At 38.7% G+C, this 20,179-nt stretch overlaps 1 protein-coding gene across 2 annotated transcripts; it reads left to right on the forward strand.

Moving 5' to 3' along the window:
• Nucleotides 1-630: 630 nt before the first annotated feature.
• On the forward strand, nucleotides 631-16,871 carry GNRHR (gonadotropin releasing hormone receptor). Of its 2 annotated transcripts, none has more exons than XM_044225106.1 (3): nucleotides 631-1,146; nucleotides 12,769-12,988; nucleotides 16,627-16,871. In XM_044225106.1, the coding sequence occupies exons 1-3, from the start codon at nucleotides 631-633 to the stop codon at nucleotides 16,869-16,871; spliced, it is 981 nt and encodes a 326-aa protein (XP_044081041.1). The 2 variants fall into 2 exon arrangements, with proteins under 2 accessions (XP_044081041.1, XP_044081042.1); XM_044225107.1 differs by having other exon boundaries at nucleotides 12,897-12,988; nucleotides 16,627-16,654.
• The last annotated feature ends 3,308 nt before the right edge of the window (nucleotides 16,872-20,179 follow it).

The following is a 20,179-nucleotide window of genomic DNA, read 5'->3' on the forward strand; positions in this document are numbered from 1 at the left end:
TTTGTATTTGATCAAATTAATTCTGTAAAGGTATTAATTTGATGTTTTGTGGAGGATGATTTTAAATGAATGTATTTGTCTAGTGTGTGAAGGTACAGCAGTGTGTGATTGAAAAAGAAAAACAAATGTTTTTGAGAAGTGAATTAACTTTTTAAAACAACAGATTTTAACTGGATCAAGTTCTTTTTTAGTATTTTTCTTCATCTTCATTTTGTAACTGTTGGACAGAATAGTAACACTTCATAGTTTTTAGAAAATCTCTTTAAGTTACATAAATAGTAGCATGAGTGAATTTTAAATTCAGAATTAAGCCTCAAGTGTCCTTCTGTACTTGGGAAAATTGTTGTGAAAACCAGGCCATCTGCTGCAGTACTACAGTTACATCTGGCCCTCAGAATGTGTCCCACATGCTCTGTTTTAGCACTCTGTCGGATTATTAGCCTGCAAAACAAGTTCACCTTGATCTTTTACATTAAACATAAAGTAGCTCAGGGACAAATTTTGACATAAATCTAAACGTGTGACGTTTCCAAAGAAGGCAGAAATAAAACGGAACTTTGGACTAGATTATGACAAAACATCACAAGGGCCAGAAACCCAAGTCTTGAAGGTCTCGGTCAGTCAGGAAACATGGCAAGCGCCTCTCCTGAACAGAATCAAAATCACTGCTCAGCGGTGAACAGCAGCAGCCCGCTGGTGCAGGGCAACCTCCCCACCCTGACCTTATCTGGGAAGATCCGAGTGACAGTTACTTTCTTCCTTTTTCTACTCTCTACAAGTTTTAATGCTTCTTTCTTATTGAAACTTCAGAAGTGGACTCAAAAGAAAGAGAAAGGGAGAAAGCTCTCGAGAATGAAGGTGCTTTTAAAACATCTGACCTTAGCCAACCTGTTGGAGACCCTGATTGTCATGCCGCTGGATGGCATGTGGAACATGACGGTCCAGTGGTATGCTGGAGAGTTCCTCTGCAAAGTCCTCAGCTACCTGAAGCTTTTCTCCATGTATGCCCCAGCCTTCATGATGGTAGTGATCAGCCTGGACCGCTCCCTGGCCATCACGAGGCCTCTAGCTATGAAAAGCAATGGCGTTGGACAGTCCCTGATTGGCTTGGCCTGGCTCCTCAGTGGTATCTTTGCTGGACCACAGGTAAAGCACGAACGTGAACTTTTTAGGATCTGGCAATCACAGATTCCCTCTCTAAACTCGAGTGCTGCATTTTATGATCCCAAGTCAAAAGCAGCATTGTATTATCTTTGAAAGCTTTGACTCCGGGAATTAGAGAGTGGGGTTTAATCCTGGCTCTGTTACCTTGGGCACATCTTTTAACTTCTCTGAGTTTCAGTTCCTTCACTTATAAAATGGAGGTAACGCCTACTTTATGCAGCTTTCGTGAAGATTAAACGAACAATGCATTAAAGTGTCTAGCATGAGCTCTGGTACGTAGTAAATGCTCCTCAAAAAATGTAGCAATTGTCAAATTGGCCTCACCCCCCCCCATCTTATTCTTTCATCTAGTTTTCCATTCACTCTGTTTGATATGGCAAATGGAGAGAATCTTGAGGAACTGTGAAATTTGCATAGGTATAAGGTGTTCATTACTTGTCTCATTGGGACTTCTTAAGTGGAAACGACTCTGTTACTGTTGCAACTTAGAATCATTCTTTAACTAGCATGTCGCTCCTCAGTTTGCAGCTGGGCGGAATAGTGGGAAATAGTCGACTTTTGAAATCTGAATATTTCTCTGAGATTTATTTGAGCTTATCTGGAGGTAGGCTAGACTGTGACAGGCTGACAGCAACATCAGGATTGTTGGTGTAGGTGCCAGATACTGCTCCAGATTGTCCTCATCAGAGGCAACCTGATGAACTGACCTGCAGAATCAGCCTTTTTCAGCAGCCGTATCTCTGAAGAAAAGGACACATTCTTACAGAGAGCAAAGATCCTTTATTTTTTTTTAAGATTTATTTATTATTTATTTGACAGACAGAGATCACAAGCAGGCAGAGAAGCAGACAGAGAGAGAGAGAGAGAAAGGAGGAAGCAGGCTTCCTGCCAAGCAGAGAGACCGATATGAGGCTCGATCCCAGGACCCTGGGATCATGATCTGAGCCGAAGGCAAAGGCTTTAACCCACTGAGCCACCCAGGCACCCCCGGCAAAGATCCTTTAATAACAGATAAAGAAGTCATCTGTATGCTTGTAAAGGTACTGTGTGATGATGAATCTAGGGTACAAGGAAGTGTCAAGAGGTGACGTCCAAGTTAACCCGGATATTCCAAAAACCAGCCTCTACAAATGGAAGTTATCTAGACATTCAACTATGAGCCAGGTGGTTTAAAAAAAAAAAAAAAAAGACAACAAACAAACAAAAGATCCTGCCCTGCAGAACTCAGTAAACACAGCAAAACACTAGAAAGTTGGATAACCAAATTTTCCTACCAATTCCTCACTTAACTCATCATTTCTGGATACTAGATTAATTAAATTAGGATGTATTTTATGGCAGAAAAATGGGAAAAGCTAAAATGTTTCTACCTGCCTGGAGAAAAGCATATTACAATGATTCTCACAGTGACTAAATATCTAATAATAGGCTTAGTAAATGTTTCTCTCCAAATGATGTTATGCCTGAAGTTTTCCATTTTGTTTCTTTAAAGTAGAAGTACCACTTATTTATCTATTTTCTTAGGGAAGATAAGTAAGTTAGGCTCTTCACATTGAGTCTGATGCTGATGAAACAAAGAAATAGCCCTCAAAGAAAGTGTAATTCAATTATGGAGACAAAACTTAAATAAAACTAATACAACTACATACTAAACGCTTTTTTAAAAAAGATTTTACTTATTTATTTGACGGAGAGAGACTGAGAGAGAGCACAAACAGGGGGAGCCACAGACAGAGGGAGAAGGAGAAGCAGACTCCCTGCCGAGCAGAGAGCCTGATTCAGGACTTGATCCCAGGATCCCTGGGATCATGACATGGGCCGAAGGCAGCTGCTCAGCAACTGAGCCACCCAGGCGCCCCTATATGAAACACTTTTAAAACCTATTACAAGTACCTATTACAAGTGCCTGGGTGGCTCAGTAGGTTATGTGGCTGACTTTGGCTCAGGTCATGATCTCAGAGTCCTGGGATCCAGCCCCACATGCAGGCTCACACCCAGCCCTGCATCCAGCCCCACACTGGGCTCCTGGCTCTGTGGGAAGCCTGCGTCTCCCTCTCCCAGTCTCCCCGCTTGCGTTCCTTCTCTTGCTATGTCTCTGTCAAATTAATAATAAATAAATTATTTTTTTAAAAAATGTATTACAAGTGTAAGAAGAAGGAGAGATGAATAAGAGTTGAAATGGGAAAGGAATGTTTTAAGGCTAAAGATAGGATATGTTGAAAATTTTAAAATGGATCGTATTCGGATGAAAAAAATAAGTCAAAGATCACATATATTTTCAGCAAGGGTTGAAAAGTGTGATTAATTTTCACAGGAGCCTTGTCTGGCTGAAACAACAGATTGAGAGGCAGGACTAGCAGGAAATCAGATTTGGTGGTTGCTCCCTTTTCTTCTACCTCTTAGTGAACGATCCGTCATAAGCCTGGGTGGCTCAGTGGGTTAAGCCGCTGCCTTCGGCTCGGGTCATGGTCTCAGGGTCCTGGGATCGAGTCCCATATCGGGCTCTCTGCGCAGCGGGGAGCCTGCTTCCTCCTCTCTCTCTCTCTCTCTCTCTCTGCCTGCCTCTCTCTGCCTACTTGTGATCTCTGTCTGTCAAATAAATAAATAAAATCTTTAAAAAAAAAAAAAAATCCTGATTATGTATTTCCTGGTCACTGCCATTAGGGCAAACACTCTTAAGTGATCGAGACTTTGTTATGTTCAACTTAATTAATATTCACGGTACCTAATAAGATTACTAGCAAAAATAGAAATTTAAAATGTTTGGATAATGTGATTTCTCTTCCAATCAAATAAATCCTTCACCTTCTCCTTAAACAAAAGGCTTGGACGAGGGAGTCAGTGAATGAGTACGATGGACCCGTGTTAAGAAAGACAGTGGTCACCGGGGAAATTCTGAAATAAATGTGGGAACCATTAATCCTTCGTGAGTCCTGGGCAAGAAATAAAGTGATTTTTTAAGAAAAATACTTGAAGAAAATTCACACAGACCCAAACAGATGGAAGAGACAGAGGAACCTTTTCTAGCTTTTCTGGCCATTAGGTGATTAGGTTGGTGGCTGGGGTAGTCTCGGAGAGAACTAATTGTAAGAGGGACATTTCAAACAAAAAACAAAGCTTGGAAACAAGTTGGATTTAGGGAGTTAATAGCCAGAGGGTGTAAACTACAGCTCCAATATTTTTAGACAAGGAGTTTTAACAGTAAAACCATTGAAATGGGCAGGTGGGTTGAGAAATGGAGTGTTTGCCGGCCTGTTCATTTCTTTGTTTGTTTGAAGGGGGAGAGAAGGCAGGCTCTGAAAGAGCCAAAAACATTTGCTCTGGGACATAAGGTTACCAATATAAGGTCACTGTATAAGTACAGGTATTTGGAAAGTAGTTAGTCGGTAAGTTGGGATTCTGACGAAAGTCGAAACAGAAGTAGAAATAGGTCAGTTCGATGGGCTAAATTGGTTGAATGTTCAACTCTTCATTTCAGCTCTGGTGGAGATCTCAGGGTCATGGGATCAAGCCCCCTTCGTCATTCTGTGCTCCACAGGGAGTCTGCTTGAGGAACCTCTCTCTTTCCCTCTGCCCCCAGCCCTGCCCCCGCCCGCCTGTGACAGTGCACACTGTCTCGTGCGCTCTCTCGCTCTAAAATAAGTAAATATCGTTTTTAAGAAAAGAAAAGAAATAGGTCAATTTGTGATACTATCTGAAATGCAAACCAATAATGTCAGTCTCCTTTAAAGGACTGTCCCAGCAGCTATAAAAAATAAATTGCTTTATTAATTCAATTATTTTCATCTAAGTATATCAAAGCAATTATAGAAAGATAATGTCAAATACTTACCTATCTTGATGTAATAAGAAAAAATATGAAATGATTTTGAATTGTTTGGGATGTTCATCTAATAGCCTGACCTCAAACACATTACTCTTTCTGAGAGATTTATGTGCATCTGGGCCACAGAAAATGATGGTACTATTTCATGGTGAAACCCATGACTCATCCTTACTTTCAGCAGCAGATTATATTTATAAAGCACTTACTGAAGTTTCCTGAAAAGTTTCCTCATTCTATGCAGTATGTAACAGCCATGTTATTATCCCCATCCGGCATATCAGAGAAAGCACAAAGAGTACCTTTGAGAGCAATAGTGTGCAAATCTTTCTGGCAGTCACCCAAACGAAGAAGTACATACCACACAGAGATTTTGTCTGTCTCTCACACACCTATAACTGAGAAGAATTTTCATGAAAATTCAACTCTGTTTCATTTCATTTTCTTTCTTTCTTTCTTTTTTTTAAGATTTTATTTATTTCTTTGGCAGAGACAGATCACAAATAGGCAGCGAGGCAGGCAGAGAGAGGAGGAAGCAGGCTCCCTGCTGAGCAGAGAGCCCGATGCGGGGCTCGATCCCAGGACCCTGAGATCATGACCTGAGCCGAAGGCAGAGGCTTAACCCACTGAGCCACCCAGGCGCCCCCATTTCATTTTCTAATGTTGATTGCAACTAACTGATGGGTACAGTCTGCAGTCAGGGCGCCTGGGTGGCTCAGGCAGTTAAGCTTCTGCCTTCAGCTCTGGTCATGATCCCAGGGTCCTGAGATCCAGTCCCACATCAGCCTCCTTGCTCGGTGGGGAGCCTGCTTCCCCCTCTGCCTGCCACTCCTCCTGCTTGTGCTCGCTCGCTCTCTCTCTGACAAATAAATAAAATCTTAAAAAAAAAAATCTTCAGCTCAAAAATGACTGGTCTGAAGGGGTTCATTGACTTTCCCAATGTCACTTGGGCTGTGGGACTCATGTCTTTTCATTAAGTCCAGTTGTTGTTGTTTTTTTTTTTAATTAGAGCCCTCTGCTATCTCTCTGAATAAAGAGGTTTTAACCCCATGACTAATGTTACACATATTTAATGGGAAAGATGAGAGATTGAAAGGGCTTTTTATTTCTAGACGGTGACACATCCCAAGTCAACCTCGTGCTTTGCCAGGCTCTCCAGATAAGCCCAGGGACAAAGGTGCATCCTTAGCGGCTAATTCACATTGAAAGGATGACTTTAATCACCCTCCTCCAGTGCACAGATTGATCATCTGTTACTGAGTAATTGTATGAGGGTTTGAGGATATATTTTCAGAAGTTTCAGCATTGCATAGCTGAACTTTCAAACTTTTTCCTAGTAATGGAATTTTTCAAAAACCCAAATTCTGTCTGGAGCCCCAACAAATACATGAAACATGTAAGTGGAGCTGTTCTTGCTGAAGAGGGATAAGGAGGCATTCACTAGCCCTGCCCACGGTCTCTGAAGACCCTAGATCTCCCCGCAGCAAAGCTTGGGAGGCAAATAATAGAAATGGCATGAGTATTGGATTTAAACAAAGATAGTTTTAAATCCTAATGCTCTCTCTCCCTTACCATCTCTGTGGCTCTGAGTAAGTTATTTAACTAAATTTAAAAGAATAGTGGTAAAGAATAAATTGTAAAGAATAAGATACATAAAATCACCTAGTACAAGACTTGACGCTTAGACACTCCACTAATGTTCACTACTTCTTCTCCTCCTGTTTTCATTCCTTTGTTCACAACAGACTTTTTGAAGTCAGGAGGGAAAATAATGGGGAAATATAAGCATGAATATTAAACGATTCTTCAAGAGACAGCAAAGAGAATTGCTTACCTGAAGATTGATTTATTTCCAAGTTCTCAAAATTATAGCATTCATCCTGACTGATAAGTCAGGTTTGCCAAACTACCTCTAGTTACCAAGCTGCCCTATTCATTCTGAAGGCTATATATGTCAAAGCACAACAGTCCAAGTTTTGAAGGTATTATTTGTAACAGTAAAATAAGGAAGGAAAGAAGGAAGCCTGAGAGAGAATAAGGGAAAGAAAGAGGAGAAAAGAAAAAAGAAAGGAAAGGAAGCGAACAACATGACCTGAAAGAAAATCTGCCTTCAGACTCTGTGATTGGGCTGGTAAGTACACGTTGAGGAGAAAACATTTCTTGAATTAGGTGTGTTCATATCTAATCAAAAATCCCATGGTTTCCAATGGCAGTCATCTCTCTCCACAAGAATCACTTGCAGAAGTTCATGCCCCTAGTTTATCTGTGTTAATATGGAGCATTTCATTCGGAGCTGACAGCATTTAACTTCTATCACTAACCTAGGTTGGAAGGCAAGATATATGAGATACCCTTTAGTTTTTGGTGTAAAGATACGTGATCTGAAGATGCATAGAGGCTTGCCTTGACACACAGAATGTACTTGATCGTACTAGAACGTACTTCTGAACATGACAAGCAGCTTCAATCCAACCAATACTCATCACAGGTATACAATATGCCAAGAATTATACTGGAACATAGAAGTAGCATACTAATAACATAAATAACAACAATGAACATACATACATAAATAAATAACAGCAATAATGATGATGACCATGATAAACATTATTTACAAAATACATAATTATGTTAAATCCTTTTGCATGCATTATCTCATGTAAGGCTCCCCAAAACCCTATATGTTAGATACAGTTATAATCTTCATTCATACAGAAACTAAGGTTAAGAATGTTCTATAAAATGCCCAAGACTGGGGCTCCTGGATGGCTCAGTCCATTAAGCATCTGCCTTCCACTCAGGTCATGATCCCAGGGTCCTGGGATCAAGTCCTGCATCAGGCTCTCTGCTCAGCAGGGAGCCTGCTTCTCCTTCTGCCTGTGTCTCCCTCTGTCTGCTTCTCCGTCTGTCTGCAGCTCCCCCTGCTTGTGTGCCCTCTCTCTCTCTGCCAAATAAATAAAATCTAAAAAACAAAAAACAAAGAAAAAGCCCAAGAATACCATCTAGTAAGTGCAGATGTCAGTCCATTCAGTTAACTCCATACCCAGAGCTTTTAGCTACTACACTGTATCACACTATGCAATGTCGTCTATTTCATTTTTTTGCCTGTAGGAGACTAGAGAAAGAAAAGGCAGGAAAGTCTTAAGTTGAGAATAGATGGCTAAGAGCGAGCAGGTAAAGATATATGGTAAACACTTATAAATATATAAATGAATATATAAATAAATATCTATAATACACATTTACAAGTTGTGTGGTATGCCTTGCAATTTTTATAATAGTAATGGTTTCAACTTGCACAAAGCTGTGTGCCAGGCATTATTCTAAGTGCCTTGCAAGCATTAACTCAAGTAATTGTCTTGACAGTTCCTAGCGGTAAATAGTATCAATGTCTCCATTTTATAGATGAGGAAGCACATCACCTAACGATAATCACCGCTGGAAAGGATTAGGTCATAATGCAATTAGTCTGGGGTAAAGTGAGGGTCAAAAACAATACTAAGAGGCATCTGCCAACGGCTTTCAAGAAGGAAAATAGATGCTCTTGTTTATGGCAAAATAAAACAAACATTGGTGAGAACTGGGGCCAAGGATTAGAAAGGAGAAACTAAGAAATTAAAGAATTATAATCCAAGGACAAAAAACAAAACACTGGAAGTAAAGTGGACCCCTATATTAATCATTCCAACGAACACGGCCTTGGAGCACAAATAAGCTAGGTTCAGCTTATCCATGGGCAAGTAAGAACCTGAGTTACCCTAACACTCTTTGAGAACTTAAAACAGTCTACCTTGTGTGGCCGGTGTCACATCCGTGCTATACCTCCCCTACCTAATTTTAAATTCTCTGATAGCAGGATATATCTGGTTCATCTTTCATGACAGAGACCACCTACTGTAATTCTTGACCAAGAAACTGCTGTAACAATAAGCATTTAAAGTGCCTGGGTGGCTCAGTTGGTTATGCGTCGGACGCTGGATTTCAGCTCAGGGTCGTGAGATCGAGCCTCATGAAGGGCTCTGCACAGAGCATGGGGAGTCTGCTTCAGATTCTCTCTTCCTCTCCCTCTGCCCTTCCCAGGCCCCCCATGCACGTTCTCTCTCTCTCAAAACCAAAAAAAATTCATTAAAAATAAGCATTTATTAAACAAAGATAACCATTAGCTCAAATCATAATACTTTATTTCAAAGTAATTTTTTGGAAAGTTTCATTATGACTTAAAAATATGAAATATTAAAGTGAAATTTTGGCAGAGCAGCGCAGAACAGAAAGTCAAACTTGGGCCATCTGGGTCCAAGTCTGAATGGGAAGATGTGGAGAGAAGTAGCTAAGGTTTTAAAGAAATACTAGATTTTCAGGTTCTATGTGAAGTAAGCCCTTCAAAGCCCCCCAACTCACTACATCTGTTAGGCCAAATTCGAAACTAAACTTTAAATAAGTTCAGGTTGCAAAGAAGTACGGAAAATTGAAATGGTTTCTTCGTGATGTGGAAAAGTTGGTCTGGATTGTAAAGCAGAATTAGCTGAATGGGTGTTTGGTTTCTGAACTTTTAAATTTGATTATATGATCATTGGGCGCCCTCTAGTGGATTAATTCAAAAATACTATTTGGCCCTTGAAAAGAGGTCTGAAACTGAAAATCAACATTCTGATTACAAATAAAAGATACAGCATTATATTTTATATTATGTTTACTATATTTTATTTATTGTCTATTATATTTATATTTTATTAAATTTTTCTATCTACAAGCAAATAGAGTAAATAAAAGGGATCTTTTTTTTAAGGAACACACTTCCAATACCTCAAAAAAGAAAGAAATCCTAGACCTGTGGAATTAATTAAATTAAATTAAAATTTATTAATTCAATCAAAAACATTAAAAAATAAATACTATCTCTCATTTCCCTAAAATTTTAAAAACCTTTAACATTTTTGCTTGAATTTACTTGCTATTAGTTTTATAGTGCTTCAGGACTCTTTTCATTTTAATAATGTATCATAGTAAAATGAAGTTTCTCAGTAGAAAAGCTTAGAAATGACTGGACAAGAAGTGTGCTTTGATAAATGGGGAAAGAATGAGTGAATGGCTACTAGAACTTGTTTTTGAAAACTAGTTGCAACATTTCTTTAATAGTTTAGGTAATTTGTAATTTTTTAAAAAACATAATTTCGGGGTGCCTGGGTGGCTCAGTGGGTTAAAGCCTCTGTCTTTGGCATCTGGGCTCTCTGCTCGGCGGGGAGCCTGCTTCCCTTCCCCTCTCTGTCTGCCTCTCTGCCTATCTATGATTTCTGTCTGTCCAATAAATAAATAAAATCTTTTAAAAAAAAATAATTTCACATTTAAAGAAAGACTGCAAGAATCATACAAAGAGGGGCACCTGGGTGGCTCAGTGGGTTAAGCCGCTGCCTTCGGCTCAGGTCATGATCTCAGGGTCCTGGGATCGAGGCCCGCATCGGGCTCTCTGCTCAGCGGGGAGCCTGCTTCCCTCTCTCTCTGTCAAATAAATAAATAAAATCTTAAAAAAATAAAAATAAAAATAAAAGTAAATTCACACATGATGTCCCTTTTAATACTTCAATGTGGTTTTTCTGGCACATACAGTACAAAAATCAGGAAATTAACACTGAAAAAATACTGTTATTTATGGTTGTGTGAGCTATAGGAAAAAATTTCCAACCAAAATCTTACGCAGAATTCCAATAAAAAAGACTGAGTAAGGTAAAAAACAAAACAAAACAAAAACCTGTTATTTTATCCATATAATTTATTCATATCTCACCAACTGTCCCAATGACGTCCCTTTTAACATTTTAACAAAAGAAAATCCAAGATTATACCTTGGATTCAGCTGCCACATCTCACGAACCCCCTTTCAGTTGGAACCATTCCTCAGTCTCTCTTTGTGTTTATAACACTGATATTTCTGAAGAGCTCAGGCCACTTATTTTGTAGAATGCCCTCTATTTGATTTTGTTTGGTGTCTTCTCATGGTTAGATGCAGGTTATGCACTTTAGACAGAAATTCCAAAGAAGTGCTGGTGAGTACTTCTCAAAGCTTTAATAAGGAAGCAGCTGCTATCCATTGGTCCCATTATTGGCAATGCTAATTTAATTATTTTGTTCTTTCTCTACTCTCAAGTTATTAATTTTACTCTTCATAATGAATAAGTATCTTACAGGTAGATACTTAGAAATTATGTAAATCCTGCTTTCCTCAAACTTCACCCATGTTTTTACTACCCATTGATGATTCTTGCCTAAATCATTTATCATTACCATTTGGTAATCACTACTTTCATTATTCCTTATACATTTATTGGTTGGTTTTCTACAATAATAAAGAGCTTTTCCCCCCTCCCCATTTCTTTGTTGTTACTGTTTTGTGATGTATTATCAGCATGGACTCGTGGATCCTTAATTTATCCAACAGATAATCATTCCTTTTTATCGGGGCTCTGTTTTTCGGTTTTGTGGTTTGGTTTTCAGTGCTTACACTGTCCCAGATTTTCTTTCACGCCGGCTCTAGAGCTCTTCTGACATGCTCCACTATTCTTTTAGTACTTCCTGGCTTTTCGGCACAAGCTGTTCTAAGCACATATTGTAGTTTGCCTGTGCCAGCCTTAGGAATCACCCACTTCTCCCATGAGCTCTGGTTCCTTTTGGTCGAGAATGTATTTGTAAACAAGATCTAGGTACAAGAATGCTGAATGTGTTTATCGCCACTAGGAAGTCATCGTTCCTAGGCCCCCAGCAGACAGACAGAGCCAGAAAATACACACACAGAGAGACACACACGCACACGTGCACGGAAATCTACCTGGAGCTCTTACTCGTTTGCTGCAGGTGTACAAACTCCATAGTGTGGGCCACCAGATTGTATTCAGCCACTGTTGTATGAACTGGTATTTAAGCTTTTTTCAATATTTTTCAATTTCAATCAATTTCAATCAAGGAATAACCTGTGCCTGTGTATTTTCATATAATGGAAGTAGGAGTGTATCTTCAGAGTAAATTCCTGGATGTCAGACGGCTGGGTCAAAGGTAAATGCAGACATAGTTATGCTACTTATTGCCAAATTCTTCTCCATAGGGGCTGTGCCAATTTCCATGTCTACTAGCAATGTGGGAGAGTATCTATTTCCCCACAACGTGGCCATGACAGTGTGTTGCTATTTTTCATTTTTGCCTGTCTTTAGAGTGAAAAATGCCATTTCAGTGTAGCCTTAATTGGCATTTTCTTTATCACAAATGAGGTTGAACATCTTTTCACATGCCAAAGCGCACTGCTATATCTTTTTTCATGAATGGTCTATTCATGTCTTTTGGCCACTTCAATGGAGTTGAGTATCTCAAAAATAAAATTTAAATATGAATTTTGGGGCACGTTCTAACTGTTAGACACAGGTTTGGGTGCTGCCGATAGAATGATAGACAAAAATCACTTGCAAAAACTTTACTCAGCATAATTGCATCTGAGATTGAAATACAAACGGTGTTTAAATCCTTGGTTGATGATTGTTCTGCTAGGTTGAAATAATTTCCAAAAAATCCAAAATCCCTTATTACCCAAATATACCCAAATATAAGTAAAGATCCACTTACAACTCTTCACCAAAGCACCGAAAGGATAACATCAAGGGGCTGAGCCGTTGCTTTGGGCAACACGGTCAAAGGCCTGCAGAATGCACAAGGAAAAAAGCTTTCAAGAAAACATGCAAATACTGTTTGAAAGAAAGTAATGCCATTTTCTACTTTTTTTTTCTTTCCTCACACAGTTATATATCTTCAGGATGATCCACTTAGCCGATAGCTCTGGACAGACAGAAGGTTTCTCTCAGTGTGTGACACACTGCAGTTTCCCGCAATGGTGGCACGAAGCCTTTTATAACTTCTTCACCTTCAGCTGCCTCTTCCTCATCCCTCTTCTCATCACGTTAATCTGCAACGCAAAAATCATCTTCACCCTGACGCGGGTCCTTCATCAGGATCCTCACGGTACGTATTCCTTGGATTCGGTGCCAATTGTGAGTAAACAGGTTTGGGGGGTTTTTTTTAAGATTTTTATTTATTTATTTATTTATTTGACAGACAGAGATCACAAGTAGGCAGAGAGACAGGCAGAGAGAGAGGGGGAAGCAGGCTCCCTGCTGAGCAGAAAGCCCAATCCCAGGACCCTGAGACCATGACCTGAGGCGAAGACAGAGACTTTAACCCACTGAGCCATCCAGGCCCCCCCATGAACAGGTTTTAAATGGCAATTTTCAACGCAGAGTGGCACCTACTAGGTGCCAGATACTATTCCAAGCAGTTTGCGTATTTAATAATCACAGTAACTCCGTAAGATGATACTTTTATTACACTTTTATTATCCCCAATTTTCAGATGAGGTAATTTGATATCTCCCAGTGTTCCAAATTTGTATCACGAAAGTAAAAATGAAAGAACCATTACCTCATTTTACCCAGCATAAACATCATCAAATTGATCCCACTGGGCCCACACAACACTAGACCAAACACCGGCTTTCTAGAATATTGCAAAGCACACCTCGTTCAAACGGTAGTCAAGAGACTCCTTAAAGTGAAGCTGTTCCGCTCCCCACTCAGATCCCCTTTCCACACAACATAACCGGGCACCGGTGTGCGTGCCTGTGTTGGTGTGTGAAATACTGTTGAATACGTAACTGGCTCTTTCATCTGAATCTTCACAGCTGTGGTGGTGCCTTTTTTGCTTCCATACTCCGGTGCAGTCTCCCAAACTAAAATGGAGGACTTTGCAAAGTCAACATGGCAATGTTGGCATGACATCCAGAAGCCATGTTACCGATGGCATGGCGCCTGAGTTAGACATGGTACAACTTTTAACAGAGAATCATCTTAATTATTGCAGTAAGATTACTCTCAGCAGACATTTTTTCAGGGAAATAATTATGGTAATGCTCTATAGCAGATACTTGGGCAGTTCCTGGCACAAAATGATATTTGATACTTCTTCAGAAATATACTGCAAAAACATTTGCCCTCAAAATCTGATCCCAAAGAAATTCAGTTCGATAAGGGGTGTCTAAGAAGGGCACACGGAGAAGAAGATAGATCTCAAATAGGGATTAATCTGAAAAAACGTGAGCCAGGCAGAAGCAGAGAAAAAAAAAGCAGTGGAGGCAGGGCACCTGGGTGACTCAGTTGGTTAAGTGACTGCCTTTAGCTCAAGTCAAGATCCTGGAGTCCTGGGATCAAGTCCCACATGAGGCTCTCTGCTCCTTGGGAAGTCTGCTTCTCCCTTTGACCTTCTCCCTTCTCATGCTCTCTCTCTCAAATAAATAAGCAAAATCTTAAAAAAAAAAAAAAAAGAAAGAAAGAAAGAAAGAAAGAGCGAGCAGAGGCAAGGACCAATAGACCAATAAATATTATTAAGATTTAGTTGGGGCGCCTGGGTGGCTCAGTGGGTTAGGCCGCTGCCTTCGGCTCAGGTCATGATCTCAGGGTCCTGGGATCGAGTCCCGCATCGGGCTCTCTGCTCGGCAGGGAGCCTGCTACCTCCTCTCTCTCTCTCTGCCTGCCTCTCTGCCTACTTGTGATCTCTCTCTGTCAAATAAATAAATAAAATCTTTAAAAAAAAAATTATTAAGATTTAGTTAATTAATATTTTTCTTATTCAACCAATGTGTATTACTACTCAATATTGCTGGAAATGGTGATAGATACGGATACCACGGTGAATAAAACAGCCCAGTAACTATCCCACTTTCATGGAGCCTACAGTCTAGAAGAAAAGTAAACCAATAAGGAAATATGATTCTATCTCAAAAGAGGTAGAAGGACCGTATGTTACAGAAGATCCAACATTTTTTCAGATTCAGCCCCTGTGCCAAGCCAAGATACTTTTTTAAATGTGTTCATTCCTACTGATAGCTTTATTACTTATGTCACTAAAGTTTACAGATATTGAGGATTAAATGAAATGACGTGTGAAAAGAACAAGGTACATAGGAAATGATAATTAGACTTGTATGACAGAAATCTACAACTAATCTGTACTCAATAAATTCCTGATGGTAACATTTCTAGTCAAAAATTAATTTTATAATTAAAATATCACACATGTAAATGTTTTCCTCCATATTTCCACTCTTCTGTGATTAATGAGTAAGTTGCAAAACGGCTACTTCTGAAAAGCATGATCTATTTCCCTCAGGAAAAAATACAGCATGTGAAGGGTATTTTTTATTTTAAAATAGCAGTTCTGGGGGCGCCTGGGTGGCTCAGTTGGTTAAGCGACTGCATTCAGCTTAGGTCATGATCCTGGAGTCCTGGAATCGAGTCCCGCATCAGGCTCCCTGCTTGGCAGGGAGTCTGCTTCTCCCTCTGACATCCCCCTTCTCATGTTTTCTCTCTCATTCCCTCTCAAATAAATAAATAAAATCTTTTTTAAAAATAAACTCAGTTCTGGATTATGAAACATAAGAATAGATTTTGGGTACTTTAAAACTGCAGTTAAGGGGTGCCTGGGTGGCTCAGTGGGTTGAAGCCTCTGCCTTCAGCTCAGGTCATGATCTCAGGGCCCTGGGATCAAGCCCCACATCGGGCTCTCTGCTCAGAAGGAGCCTGCTTCCCTTTCTCTCCACCTGCCTCTTTGCCTGCTTGTGATCTCTGTCTGTCAAATAAATAAATAAAATCTTTTTTTAAAAAAACTGCAGTTAAGAACTACATGTTAAACATCATGCAAGCAGCCTGTCAGAGTCAGCAATTCCATTAAACTCCAGTGAATTTACACACACACACACACACACGCACACACGCACACACGCACACACCCCCCCACATATACCACACACACCACATATGTAACAAACACAGACACACCTCACCTACACCACACAGATGCCACACACCGGAGCTCCACACATACACCATACCCACACCACACACACACATACACATGAACTTTAAATGATTTATTGATATGAAAAGGGAAATTGTTTTGAATATCATAGAGAAGCACATGGTTGAGAAAGATCACTTTGGGCAACACCCTTTCATCCCCGTGTGATTTTCATCCTCCTCACTGTCAGAGATACTCAGATAGTAAGTATAGTTCTGTATAAACACATAATTCAATTCAGCTGAACTTTAGTCTACTCTCTGAAATTTGTGTTTTAAGAGTTTGAGTACACACACATTTCAGATCCAGATTAGTTTGGTGGAAACATTTTTAAGAGCACTGTCATCTTTAATCTTCTCTATTCATTATATGACATAGTGGAAAACTTGGAACATTCATATCCTTTTCAAACAAATTTCGATTATTGGGGCACCTGGGTGGCTCAGTGGGTTAAAGCCTCTGCCTTCAGCTCAGGTCATGATCCCAGGGTCCTGGGATCGAGCCCCACATTGGGCTCTCCTCTTGGCTGGGAGCCTGCTTCCCTTCCTCTCTCTCTGCCTGCCTCTCTGTCTACTTGTGATCTCTGTCTGTCAAATAAATAAACAAATAAATAATCTTTTAAAATTTTTTTTTATTTCGATTATTAAGGATATTGGAAATTTATTCCTATTCCATTAATTAGTTTGAATTAGTGACTCTTCCTTTTTGTCCTTTTTGGTCTTTAAACACCTACTTTTTTCTCTATCTCACAGAGCTACAACTGAATCAATCCAAGAATAATATACCAAGAGCTCGGCTGAGGACCCTAAAGATGACGGTTGCATTCGCGACCTCATTCACTGTCTGCTGGACTCCCTACTATGTCCTAGGAATTTGGTACTGGTTTGATCCTGAAATGTTAAACAGGGTGTCAGATCCAGTAAATCACTTTTTCTTTCTCTTTGCTCTTTTAAATCCATGCTTTGATCCCCTCATATATGGATATTTCTCTCTGTAATTGATAGACTATGTAGGATATCAGATAAAGAAGAGCGAGGTAGTGAAATTCATCAAATGGGAATAATAAACACAAAGGTGGCAGCACATGTACATACAAACAAAGCCGAGTTTAAGTGTATATTAACATCCTTCTTCTTGTCAAAATCCCATTGTTAGAAACTCAAGTGCAAATAAAAAATACAAACACAAAGAAAAAGAAATTTCAAGAAAAATAATGAAATATCCCGTCATAATCGCAAACTTCTGAATTAACATCTGCGCATTCTGGGCTCCTATAACACATTACATGGGTTTCTTATCACTTTCTCCTTGTCTATTAATGTATATAGGTTTAAAACAGCCACGGCCTAAGGCAAAGAGATTCCAAAAAGTAAGGATGAGAAACCACAACACAACCTTAACCAAGGCATGCCTTCAAGCTAGCAGCATGGGGCTTAGCAGCAATTATATCTTATGCTACAATAATATCTAAAGCAGAAAGAATTTCCCCTGCCCATAAAATCCATCTTCCTTCCTCTGGTTTAAAAAAAAAAAAAAAAAAAAAAATTCGATGAATCTAATTTTTTTTTTTTTTTAATTTCAAAAGCATTCTGAAGTCTGAATAGTCAGCAAGCAGCTCGCCATCCATTCCACTGTAGCTCCCTTCCTCCCAGTCTTTACATGGAACAGTGAGAAATGCCCTCCTAGAAAGGGGAGGCCTAGAGGGAGTAGCGTTTGGACAGGGATTAGAACATTCCTCTAGGATGCATGGTCAAGAGAGTTCGCGGTAATTAACTGGAGTAATAACACTGTTTTTAAATACAATAAAGAAAAGACTGATTATGTTTTATACATAATATACCCTCTGTTTTAATGTGAGAGTTTTTTTCTATCTTCTGATTTTACTAAAGTAAAATTTTACTAAAGTAAAATCAGAAGTCCCTGAGAAAAATAAGAAATCTAACCAAAACCATAAGTGAAAAGATATTTGATACGTAAGAACATTGAACACTATAGTTTTAATATATACAGCTCAAAGAGACCAACAAAGTATTGAAAAAAGGAAAAGAAAAACTGTAAATGTGTAACTAACACCTACTAATACTCACATTAAGTGGTATGGTTTTCAAAATATGTGGGCACAATACCTCTTTTAATTCAGGCCTATTTCTACCTGTTCCATGAGAAAGGGGAAGGATGAAAATTATGAGAATATAATATACATGACAAGAAAAGTTTATAAAGGATTTAAAGAAATTCAGCCTTCATTTAACTTCTCTAAAAATGGGCAAAATACCATTATATTCATATGACATACATAGTGGCACTCAAAGATGAAATATAATTTCAAGTTTTCCAGAGCAGTGTTACTGTGGAAAGTAAATTACTAATCAAACTGATAGTCTTTCCTTATTTTTCTCTTCTCATACATACTCTTCAGTGTAACTGTGTATGTGTGTTTCCATATCTTACATTATTTTTCCGATTCCACTTTCACTGATTCTATTTGCCACGATTCAGCTCCTTCCTTCTACTCTTTCATTCATATTTTCTATTTTACTAAGCCCATACCTTTAATTAATCAATCCATGTGCCAACTCTACAGTTGAATTGGGCAAGGCTCAAAATTTGTAACATGCTAAAATGCTCAAAGTTAACTTTTAAGTCATGTATATTGATGCAAAGATTTAGGGTGCCTGGGTGGCTCAGTTGGTTAAGCAACTTGCCTTCAGCTCAGGTCATGATCCTGGAGTATCAGGATTGAGTCCTGCATCCAGCTCCCAGCTCCATGGGGAGTCTGGTTCTCCCTCTGACCTTCTGCTCTCTCATGCTCTCTCTTACTATCTCTCTCTCTCTCAAATAAATAAGTAAAATCTTTTAAAGATTTAACAGTTCTACCAGGTGACACAATACCATTGATAAGCCACAGCAAATCAATCTTCTTCTTTAATCTTTATCATATACTTAATCCTAAATTGATGATAATTCTTGCTTCCAGATTTAAAGACAAAATAACACACATATATAAGACGTAATTTAAGGGCTTCATTAGATATGTGCTTAATGAACACCTACATCAGCTTGGCTCTTGGATGTTTAAGAAACTGTTTTCTTTAGATATGTTCTCAGGCATTTTTGATACATTAACTAAAAGGGCTATTCAAATTTTGGTGCAGGGGTTTATAACCTATGGTCCATATACAAAGCTGTATTTCAATGCAACTGCTTTCCTCTTATTTCTATTTGTATTATTTTATGCATTCAGAAACATTATCCTGAAAGGGGTTTATAGGCCAAACCAACTGCCGAAGGAGTTCATGTCACAAAGAAAGGTTGAGCCCCTCATCGATTTTGTATAAGAAAATTTCTTACAATAAAATTGTATCAGATCGTATTCATTTTAAATACATAAAAATCTTTAAAGTGGGGGGCACCTGGGTGGCTCAGTCAGTCTCAGCTAAGCATCTGCCTGTCATGATCTCAGGGTTCTGGGATCACCCTGCATAGGGCTCCCTGATCAGGGGGGAGTCTGCTTCTCCCTCTCCCTCTGTGCTCTCTCTCACTCTCTCTCAAGTAAATAAATAAAAATCTTTTTTAAAAAAAAATGAGTGTATTCATTTGCTTATATGCATGCATACTAATGGTACTATTAAACTGGATTGTTTCAATTTGGTTACTCACCATTTCAGACTCAGAAATTTTCTTAAGGCTACTTATGTAATGAAAAACTTTTCAGAAGTAAGTATATTATATAAGTATTGCAGTCCATAAATTATAATATGGATATGTAAATTAAAATTTATAGCTCAAAAGGTAAATGTGGCATCAAATTAAAGATATAAATTAAAGAATAATTTATTAAATTAAAGTAAATTAAAGATATACCATTCAACAGAGAATATTCAGTATTTGATATTACAGTCATTTGCTCTATTTCCAATCGTAATAAAAGATGAAGATTCCTTGTAAAAAAAGGATATGCTCTGTAGAGTGAATCCAATATATAGATACTTAAGATTTTATCTAGGCTATCTTCTTTTACTTAGCATATAAAACTGCCTATAATTTGGGTTTCCTTTTGCAATTCAATTTAGTCAATAAATGATATAAATGGATGACAATGAATTGAACAAAGATTGCACTAATTCAATTTCAGCTTAAGAAACAGAGCTGAAATTGAATTAGCGCCTCCAACTAAGAAGGAAAAAAAATACCGGAAAAGGAATGGGTATCACAAACTTTACTTTCTAAGGAGTATATATATGTATATATATATGTGTACGTATATATGTATATATATATATAGGTATAAATGAGGTAGGATCA

The sequence above is a fragment of the Neovison vison genome, chromosome 11 (assembly GCF_020171115.1).
Source record: "Neovison vison isolate M4711 chromosome 11, ASM_NN_V1, whole genome shotgun sequence".
Lineage (NCBI taxonomy): Eukaryota > Metazoa > Chordata > Mammalia > Carnivora > Mustelidae > Neogale > Neogale vison.

What these genes read in the sequence shown, in the direction of transcription:
- GNRHR (XM_044225106.1), top strand. Translation starts at nt 631, where the DNA reads ATGGCAAGCGCCTCTCCTGAACAGAATCAAAATCACTGCTCAGCGGTG. An exon ending in GTATCTTTGCTGGACCACAG is followed by an intron (nt 1,147 to 12,768) that starts GTAAAGCACGAA and finishes TTCCTCACACAG; the next exon opens with TTATATATCTTCAGGATGAT. An exon ending in CCTTCATCAGGATCCTCACG is followed by an intron (nt 12,989 to 16,626) that starts GTACGTATTCCT and finishes TCTATCTCACAG; the next exon opens with AGCTACAACTGAATCAATCC.